This window comes from Pteropus alecto, unplaced genomic scaffold (genome assembly GCF_000325575.1).
Source record: "Pteropus alecto unplaced genomic scaffold, ASM32557v1 scaffold92, whole genome shotgun sequence".
NCBI lineage: Eukaryota > Metazoa > Chordata > Mammalia > Chiroptera > Pteropodidae > Pteropus > Pteropus alecto.
Window position 1 is genome coordinate 13,017,827 of NW_006432447.1, and position 11,021 is coordinate 13,028,847.

General features: G+C 34.7%; 1 protein-coding gene across 1 annotated transcript in view; it reads left to right on the forward strand.

Annotated features, from left to right (window-relative positions):
• The window catches only part of KCNH8 (potassium voltage-gated channel subfamily H member 8), a 304,007-nt gene that overhangs the window by 268,528 nt on the left and 24,458 nt on the right, over window positions 1-11,021 (forward strand). Inside the window, exons 12-14 of the mRNA XM_006907271.1 lie at window positions 3,745-3,783; window positions 7,658-8,016; window positions 9,944-10,050. Coding sequence (XP_006907333.1) covers window positions 3,745-3,783; window positions 7,658-8,016; window positions 9,944-10,050 — 505 coding nt within the window. The remainder of the gene's footprint in view (window positions 1-3,744; window positions 3,784-7,657; window positions 8,017-9,943; window positions 10,051-11,021) is intronic.

The following is an 11,021-nucleotide window of genomic DNA, read 5'->3' on the forward strand; positions in this document are numbered from 1 at the left end:
GCCTTATTACTGATGAAAAACCATTCAACTTCCTTCTAGAGGTGAGGGATTAGCATCGCATGAGAGGCTGGGCCCCAAACCTTATTGTCATAGTACCATCTCTAAGAATTCAGAACTGTCTAATGGGTGGGGGAAATAGATAAAAGAAACCAAAGAGCTCCCTTCCCTCCCCAACCAAAAGAATTCATGAAAATCCTAATAACGGGAAAATTACTATTTAGGAATTTACCAACTTAAGGAAAAAATGAATTGGATGGCCAAGGTCAGGCATACGCTTATGAAATCTCTTACAGAAATGTCTTCATTCAGTAAAATACACATCAGAGAATACATGGCATTTTTCACATCTGAAATTACCATTAATCTTAGTATGTTTGATTGCCATTTGTAATTCAAGCTCAATAGTAAAATTTTGAGGCCTTCTATACAAAATTTTTAAAAAGGACTGTGAATGTGCTTTGCTTATTTATAGCAGATTGTATGAGTACTAAGAGACCACTTTTCCTCTTCTGGTTCTCTAAGCCAATGAGCAATATTTTTCCAATTTAAGAGTCCTCCCTCTCAGTCTCCACTGGACTCACAGAGTAATTTAGGTGTTAGGACAGGGAAAGCAGAGGAGAAGAAAAGCTATGTGGAAACTTTTTAAGCCAATTTGCCATAGCTAAGAATGTGTTTCTTTCTCAGTCTTATCTCTGTTCATGATAACCTTGTGCCAAGACATATTCTTAGTTCTTCTTGCCCATTTAACCTTCTTCTATTCTGTCAGACTGAAGAGTATGATTCTAAGGTCTGTGTGGGCTGGCCCTCAGCCTTCATTATCTCTCTCGAGACTTTATTACAACGACTTCCATTCCTTCCTATATGTCTGATTTACTTCCCTTTCATCTTCTTAACGTCTATTACTTCAATTTTTCTTAATTATCGGCATGAGAGGTTGCCAGAAACTTATCCTATTGTCTTAAAAGGTATAAAAATTGCATGTGGGAGGAACTCAAAATTGGGTAAGAGTGCTTTTCTCAAAACTTTCAAAAACTTCGAAACTTATTCCAGTTCCTAGAACAAGAAAATGGTAATGATAAATATTTTCCTTCCAAAAGTGGTATCTATACATTTATTTTTTTCCTGGGGAGAGAATGCCTAGATTTCATCAGATTTCCTGAAAGATCAAAGATCCGTTAAAGAGATAACTTAGTATCACGAGTTTGGGGGTCTGCTTTGTAGCAATCATCAAACTCTGTGCCAGATTAAATTTCACAACACATCAAGTATTTAGTCTTTCAGTCCAAATAACAGCATTAACTGCTGGAAGAGATACCTGAGAAAACTTGCAATTCCATGTAAGGTACACTGCAAGTCAGGACGCATGGCTTCTGGTAGAAGTTCTGTCCCTAACTTGATGCATGAATTAGGCAAGTTATCTCATCTTCCTGGGTTGCAATTTCCACATCTCTAGTTAGGAAGTTGGAGTAACTCAGTGGTTTCAAACCTGACCTGCAGACCTGGGCCTCACCCACCACCAACTGAAAAAGACTAGCTAAAGTTGATGCTCTTGACTCTGATTAATTTAGGGACACTTCTCAAAACATTCTATTATCTCTCATGTGTGCAAACCATTGTAGCAGACACTCCTTAAGGTCACTTCTAGCTTTAAAGTTCTGGTTTTCCTTTAAACCAGTATTCTCTGCCCTTGGCAGAATCTGGATCAGTGGAAGTATTATTCAACAGAATGAATATATCATAGTACTCTTCCTAAATACATTTGATTACTATATGTAAATGAAATTATTTATTCAGAGAGACTGTCACAATAATGCTGGCTATATGGTATATACTGACCTCATAGGATTGCAATAAAAATTAATGGACATAATGACTGGGAAGCTTTTTTCAGGGTGCTTTACATGTAGTGAATACCTAATGAATTGATTGGTTATAGAATGACAATAATAAGTAACTCTGGTTATGAGATCTTGCTACCCAACATGGGCCAGGAGCTCATTAGAAATGCAGAGTTTCAGGTCCCACTCCAAACCTCCTGATTCAGAACCTTCATTTTAATGAGATCCCAGGTAATTTGTGTACACATGTAAATTTGAGAAGCACTGATATAGAAAAATAATCTTGGGATTCGGCAACTTGACAGAAATTATACCAGTAAACCAGGGAACTTGGAGTCACACTCAAATCAGAAGACGCAAATGCCGGCGCCTCACACCTCAGAGTGCAGCTCTGACCTGGAGCCATTCAGGCTTTCTGAACCCACTGAGATGTTCTTTCTCTCATCCAAGCTGTAACTCAAAGCCTTTTAAAAACACTTTTTGTGTCTACCACAATAGCAACAGCACCATAATTTTGTTTTATTTTTCACATTTTTAATTATTCAGCTGTTTTATTTGTCACCATTTAGGGCGTTATTATAAAACTTATGTCTACAATGCTTCTGATTAGTGCAAATTTAGGCCCTTAAGCAGATGTAGAATGGGTTGTCTGCTTTGATAAAATTAAACATTAATGAAACATATATTTGCCCAGCAATAATGATGCTGACATTTGTATAAATAATGACAGATCTATTTCCCTAATCATCTAAGGGGGGAAAAAAAAGTAACAGTGTGAGGGTGACAGAATTACCAAATATATCTCACTTACTAGGTAGATCATTTTTGAGTACAAGGTTTCTGTTTGTTTGTTTTTTTTATGTGAATAAAATTATGTTAATTTATAGCATCTATTACCACTTTAAAATGAAAGAAGCATATTTGAGCAAAATACAGTGTAGATGAGGCTTGAAGCATGTTTCCAGACTGTTGTAATTTCCAGAGCTTCTTACATCATGAGAGGTACATGTTTTTAATGTACTCGTCCACGGTACCATCATTTGATTTTATACAAAATGTGTCCTGAAATCTACACTACACATTTGTTTGCACATTTTAGGATCTCTGAAGTTGGGATCTGTCTTACAATTGATAGTAAGTCACAATTGAATAGGCAGCATTTTTTTTTAATCAATGGATCTTAAATTCAATCAAATAAGAGACAGAATTCAAGTGAACTTAATTCTAGATCGCAAGGAACATCATAGTGAATAAAACAAATGAGACAGAAAGGAGATATCGCTCCCACCTGTATTCGAGTAAGGAGTGGTGGTTAAATAGAAAGAAATAAGATTAAATTAAAAAAAAAAAAAAAGATTCCATGTGTTGCAGTTTTTACAGAGCCAGAGGAAAAAAGTTATGGAAAATGAGAGAATTTAGCAAAAATGGAATAAGGGAGATGGATACAAAGGAGAATGGATTCCACGTGTTGCAGTTTTTACAGAGCCAGAGGAAAAAAATTATGGAAAATGAGAGAATTTAGCAAAAGAGCAATAAAATGGAATAAGGGAGATGGATACAAAGGAGAATGAATAAAGCATCAAGATGGAAAATATAGCCAATAAGCTCACTATTTTGATTATTATTTCCTAGGTATGGTGTCCTATACTAGACATTAAACTTGGTTCTTTCCTTTTTTTATTATACGTGCTGGTCAGTAGAGCTCCTACAGGATGGGAAGTAGGAGGTGTTTTTAGCATCTTTCCAGAGGCATTTTCTCTTTTCCGGTCTACGCAGGTGGATCAGACACCCACCACACTCTGAACTTTCTTTCCTTTGCCTCCTACATTTCACCCAGTTACAAACCACTTGGGAAGCTTTAAATGATTGTTACAACTTCTGTTTGTTTGTTTGTTTGTTCTTTTAGGTGATATCAAGATTATCGAACAAATCTACAGTCTCACAGGTATGGCTTTTTCCAAAGAGCAAAATATTTATCTAAAATCTGCAAGATTTTCAATAAATCAGTCTCCCCCTTGAGGTTTTTATGTATTTATTTCTTGACGTTTCCTAATTCACTTTCCAATGAGAGATATGGTAACTAACTTACTTGAGTTTGGGAATAAGGAAGTATTGAAATCACATCTCTATTTAAAGGTTTTATTGTTATTATTGAAAAGTAGTTTGTCACCAAGACCTGTCAGAAGTAGCAAAGTCCTGAGGTAATGATCTTAGAAATACTTTCACTGTGCTTAAAATTAGCAGTCAAATGTTTTCTCGTAAGCATCCATCTGATGGTACAACATGATTATTCATAATGTAAAAAATATGGTTCAGAGATATTTTGGAAGTAGTTTCACTTGAGCTTTTACAACAGTCCCAATTTTTAAGAATCTTCTAATTTCATAGAAAAGTTTCCCCCAATACAGTGATTTTTCAGATGTATTATCTAGTCTTTAATTATAAATAATCCTATGACAGGAACCCTATAAATGACTTCTTTTCTTGTTTTGTACTCTCCTTAAAGCAGAACCCAATTTTCACACACAAGAAATACACACATAATACATAGGCACACAAATCCAATTACTTAACAGATTACATAGCCATCGATAATTTACTGAAGATGGTGGGGGGAACAAACAGGGTTTACTTTTAATACTATTGAGATATTCCTTAAAGGCTCTTAAAACATCTCAATGCTCAACCAAGTTTCTCTCAAGCAGGCACTAGTTGTCTTTTTTGTCTTATCTCTGCAAAATCCCTCCTCAAGAACTAACAAAATTGTCATTATGTTTCAACTCTTCTCAATAGGAAATCTTTCCCTGCTACTGTACCCATTTCCCCCCAGGCCTTTCCTACATTCTATTTCTCATGAAAAGAAACTTAGCCTTCTTTTGGATTTTCCAATTTGAATTTCTCACCCCTTCCTAGCACTCTAAAAATGAACATCCCTCCCAAAAATATGACATCTTTAACTTTCAAAAAAATAGTTCTTCTGTATAATTTAGGCTGAAGTTTATTTGCAATGTCAAAACCACCAGAATAACAGGAGTTTCAAGACAATAGGTGTTTATTTCATCTCATGAACAAGGCCAGAGATGGGCAATAAAAGAGTATGTCAATAGGGTCCCAATGTTTCTTTCTGTTTCGTCATCCTCAATGTATGGATATTTTCTTCAAGATTTTCTCGTTTTCTAAGATGGCCACTGGAGATCCATTTATTTCATCCATTCATTTCACCTAGTCATTAGACTAGAAACTAAAAAAATGTGAATGATCAGGATAGAGCCTCCCCTCTTTCTAAGAGCCTTCCTAGAAGTTTTTTATAACCTGTCCGCATACATGCTATCATCCTAGTACTTAGTCTCATGGCCGAACCAAGTGGCAAGAGAAACTGAAAAATAAGATCTTTGGGCAAGGTACATTGTTAAGAGTTCTGTTATCTAAGAAAGAAGGGAAGATTATGTAAAAATAGGTAACCAGTACTCTCTTAAGCACTTGCCCTAGTATAGGTGTTGTTTCTATTTTCCTCATGATTATCATCTTCATTACAAGGACAAGCATATTGCTAAGTGTGTAACTTTTATTATCTAAAAGATCATTTTTTTCTCACATCATTTCCAATTTACAGGTGAGGAAAACAAGGTTTTAAACAATTATATTACTTGACCAAGGTTATAGGCACTAAGTCACAGGACTTCCAGGCCAATGTGACCAAAGTCCACGCATTCAACCACTGGACTTTATTTTGTGTCTCCTTCAGTCAAGATATGTCCAATTGAATCTAGTCATTTTTTAATTCAAAATGACTATCCCAACAAAATGTCAGGAGCTAAATTAGAGATTCCTTTGACTATGGGGTAAAAACCTTACTGTGCTCATGGAAGCAATCGTCAGGAGAAAATGAAGGGGTGCATCAGAAGCAAAGGAATAGATCTGTGGCTGAACTTTATGATGATGCATATACAGGTATATAACTAGCTACACAAACAAAGTGGACAGTTCTGTATAGCTAGCCTGAAGAAAATAACTGGTTACCCCTTCATGGAGGCTGCATGTGGAGCTGAGTATTTAATAATCTAATAAATTTGGGTCCTGTCTACAATGACAATAGGTGAGATAATTAATTCTTGGTATAAATAATGTCAGCTGCCTTGATCACAAGAGTCAGCATCTAAGCATATTTTCCAAGGCACAAAGTCACTATGACAAAATGGAAGTATAAAATTTAAACAAACTTGTAGAAGAACAAACACTCCTGGTTATTAGTCAGAAGAGTCTAGTAAAGCCAATGGAACTTCTCTGAAACAAAGGAATGATTAAATGGCCAATGCAAATGTAAACAGACATCCAATTAGAGAATGCACTCATTGTTTTCTGTTTCTTTAATAATTCTGCCCTGTTGTGTCTTTAGCTCGGTGAGCCAATTTTTCTATTCTACAATACTAGTATACACATGTTCACCTGCAATCTATGTGAGTCTTTTTTTTAAAGCACAGCATTTTTAAAGGCTGTGAAAAACAAAAAAACAAACCAATAAAAGCAATACCATGACTATGCCAATAGAAATAACTTATGGCTTCACCATTAGTTAAAATAATTGCATCTAGTTGAAAAGATAAGCCTAATAATGCAACATCCTCAAGAAATTTTGAGCCATTAGAGTTAAAATAAAAAAAAAATTGGTGAGTAAATTGATTGTTTCACTTCACAGTTGGGACCTAAACTAAATGGACTATTGACTTTAAGTTACCACAGGTTCAAATTCATTTTTTTGTTATATTTATCATTATAAGACAATAAAATCCATATACACCAACGAACTGTTTATTTAGATTAAATAATAACAATGAGAACTCATGAAATTTAAATAGTATTCTTAGTTTTTTTTCAGTTTGTTATCTCACTTTTATTAAAAATTATTGATGGGCAGGTATAAGTGATTGTATCTTCAAAAGAAACTGAGGCACAGGAAAATGATTTGAACTTCTGGAGCAGGAAAGTCATTTCTGGCACAAAGCAAGAAACACATACTCTTTTAGTGACTCCATTGAGAACCACTAGCTTAGCCTTTGCTGCCCTCTCTGTCCTGCCCCTCTGTCATCACCTCAGTTATCCTTTCTCATACTCTCTCTTGCTTCTTCTTAACCTAAAACATTGAATGACCCCAGTCAAGAGTCCAGTGGTTCAAGGATGGGGCTTGGCAACACTTCCTTCTTCCTTTCCCAAAGCTCTTCAAAGGGAGATCGAATAGTTTGCTCCATTTTCTATCAACCAACTTATAAAACAAAAAGGAAAGCAGGAAACACTGTAGCTGAAGACACTGCTGATCTTATTCCATCTATGTGATCCAAAATAGGAAAGATTTTTTCTTCTCAAGGGTAATATAATTTTTCTGATTGATCTCCACACCAAGTTCTACTGAAGACCTGTAAATTTAAAATAACAAGGCCCAAGACTTTCCAATAAAATCGAAAATATCTTCATTCTTAAGAGGATGCTGTTATATACTATTACAAGTGCAGGTGGATTAAAATCTAGATGCAAATCTGGTAAAATACACCTCTCACATAGCTCCTCACCAAGAGAGTATAAAAAACCAAGAGAAGGGTTGGTGAGCTGACACTAAGAAAGCTGAGAGGGTAAATCTGTGGAAGATCAGAAATGTGGAGACTTTTAACACCTGAATAACTTATAGCAAAATCTCGAAAGTCTTTAGTTTTCATAAGAAGTCGCTAAGGGATTTGACTTTGTTCAGGTAGGACCTCCAGTGTGAATGATATACCTCTCAAGATGTCTTTGCAACCTGTACTAATCTATATTATCCACTCATTTAGTCAGAGCCCAAGGGAAATGGCAGTATCAACAAGAGACTCCCATCCATTGCGGAAGATGAGGAAGAGGAGACGGAGGCAGAGGAAGAGGAGACAACCTCCCTCTCTCCCATCTACACAAGGGGATCCTTCTCTTCACACGGCAAGAAGGTTGGAAGCAATAAAAGCTACCTAGGTTTAAGCTTGAAGCAGTTGGCCTCAGGAACGGTGCCATTTCACTCACCCATCAGAGTCTCCAGTTCAAATTCTCCCAAAACCAAACAGGAAACTGACCCCCTTAACCATGGTAAAAGGAAAGAGAAGAACTTGAAATTGCAGCTTTCAGCTTTGAATAGTGCTGGACCCCCTGACCTCAGTCCCAGGTAAGAATTCACATCATATCATTCTTTCCCAATTGAAAATGGATTCCTTTTATTCAGACTAGCACCTGACTAGCAAATTATTCAACCTTCTAGGCCCTTCTACTGCACAGGTTCCTTGCCTGGATTCTTTAGCTGTCCTGAGTTTTGTGTGTAATTTTTGCCTCTGTGGAGGTGCAGGTAGTATGGAAATAGTTTTAGTTATATTCTCAGAAGGGGCCATTAAATATTCAGAATTCTTTCTCAACTCTCTTCCATTTAGCTCTACTTACTGTTATAAATGTATGCTTAAACATTGTAATTTTATGATTTATAAGTTTACAAATAAAAAGAATGGAACAAAATCCATACATGTTATCCCCTCAATGCTTGATCATACCAAAAGTTTTATGGAGCAATGAGTTAAAATTATGAAGGAGATAAAGTGTTGATTTTTTTTTTATACTGTTCACTTAGTTTTATTTCTGGCTTCTTCAGTAAGTAACATAGTATGGGTCTATTTTTAGTTTAAAAAAATCTATTCAGGGTCAACTAAAGATGATTGAGAAGGTAAAGATTTCTGACTCAGAATACGTGAAAGGAGTAGTCTGTGATACATAAAAGCAATAACAAATATCACATAACCACTGAGTAATAAAGAGAAGCAAGAAAAAAATATTCACTATTACATTAGTCTTCTCAGGAATCCTATAAAGTATTTTGTATTAAAACTTCTATAAAGATGTAAGAAGTAAAGCTTAAAGGTTAAGTATTTTGTCCAAAATCTTAGTGATTAAGTTCCGAAATCTGGATTTAAATTCTCTTTTTCTACTAGTAGGTAAGTGATCTTTCTGATATACAACATATTTAATTACTCATTTGAAAAACACAATTTATGTACTTAAAGAGAATATTAAGAAAAAATAAGCAAAACAGGCTTAGTGAAAAGTAGATGAATATTAAATGTTCAGGAACTTTAGTTGGAGATGGTAATTTGAAAACATTGCTTAACTCTTTTTCCTAAATTTTTACTAAAATTAAAAATTAATTTTTAATAGAGGAAATGTATTAGAGCTTGAAAAAAATGTTTATGTACAAGTGATACTACAATAGAAAAAGAACATATTTTCTTTTAGATATATATAAAAAAAGAGTTTGAGGACATACTTCAAAATACTAACAGTGGTAGTAGATTTTTATTTTCTAATTTTTGTTACCTTTATGTTTAAATTTTCTACGGTAGACTCATATTTTTTAATGAGTGGGTTAGATATTATTTACCAAAAAAAGAAGACTAACTAAAATCCTAATAGTATTTTAAATATAAATCTTTAACTCTCACTTCAGAGTTTGTCCAAGTCCGGAGTGATGATGTTATCAAAGTTATTTTCTAAGATGTTGTAATCATTAGGTTAAAAAACTTTAATTCTGGATAGAGTAGTGAGTCAATATAAATTTAAATAACAGGACTCAGGTAGCCTAAGATTTTTAATCTAAGAATAAATAAGATTCTTATCTTATTCTATCGCATTGCTATCCAATAGAAATATAACGTGAACTAAAAATCTGAGCCACATAATGATTTAAAATTTTCTGGTAGCTATATTTTTTAAAGTAAAAAAGAAAGTGAAATTAATTTTAATAATACATTTTATTTAACTCAATATGCCTGAGATATATTATCATTTCAAATGTAAACAATATAAAAAATTAGTAAAGAAATAATTTACTTTTTTAACTAAAATCTTCAAATCCAGTGTGCATTTTATACTTACAGCACATCAATTTGAATTAGCCACATTTCAGATACTCAGTAGTCTACCAGATTGAATATCATAGCTCTAGAGTGTCTAGAATTTAGAAATTTAATATAATATTTTCAAGTCTTGTAGAAATGCTGGAACCTATGAATATAGAGTCACAACTAACCAATTTCTTTTATTATAAACAGAATTGTTGATGGAATCGAAGATGGAAACAGCAGTGAAGAGAGCCAGACTTTTGACTTTGGCTCTGAACGAATCAGGCCAGAGACCAAAATTTCTCCTCCTCTCGGAGGTACGCTCTATATTTAACTTCCCCTCAAAGGGCAATATTTCTTTTTAACTTGTAATGTTTGGCATAGGCACTTTTTTGCCTTCCCATTCTCAGAATATTCTCCATGTGATATAACTTTACCAATGCCATGGAATAATTTGATTTGAGTCTGTGCCATCTACAAGTTATTAAGATATCATTAGTCCAAGCTAGATGTCCTGCCATTTATCAACCCAGGCAAATGGTATGTTAGGAGAATCCAATTTCTGCTAGTCATCAGAGGATGACCGTGTTTTCCTATTATAAATGCAGACTAATCCACAAAAACAGCACTACCCAGAGGAAATACTGTTTAGTTGTACACTCTAGGAACATTGGATATATTTAACCAATTTATTTGGTAAGAAGTAATGTACTTGCATTTTTTTCAGAGGATAAACAACTTCAGAAGTATGTAAAAGGTTAGATATGGTGGAGAACTATATGAAGCATTACCCTTTAGTGATAGTGAATTAATTGTAAGGGTAACCCTAAATATAGCTCGGGCTCCTTTCTCTCCCTTTCATTCTTGAGTCCATTGCGCATAAAGGATTCTGTCAACATGACAAAGGCCAGAAATAACAAATAAATTCTAAAAAAGACACACTTGTACTTAATAGATAGAAACCAAACAAATATTAAATAGGTATAAAATATACAAAGCAATTGCTAGTAAACTATCAGATGCAAAGCCAGCACCCCCCTGCCAACTCTCTCTTCCCTTTCCCATCCAGCTCTTAGATTCTGTGTCAGGGTCTCTTGATTAGCAACTGCCTCCATGGGCAAAGCCAAGCATAAGAAGGACTTCTGAACATACAGTTCTAGGGTTATGTCTTCATTTGATAGAATACCAATATTCCATATCAATCAACAATCCTTTCTAGCACTCATCATCTGGAGAAATGGGAGGGTCCTTGTAAGACTCCATGATGGAGGGACCGTGGGAAGGGAAG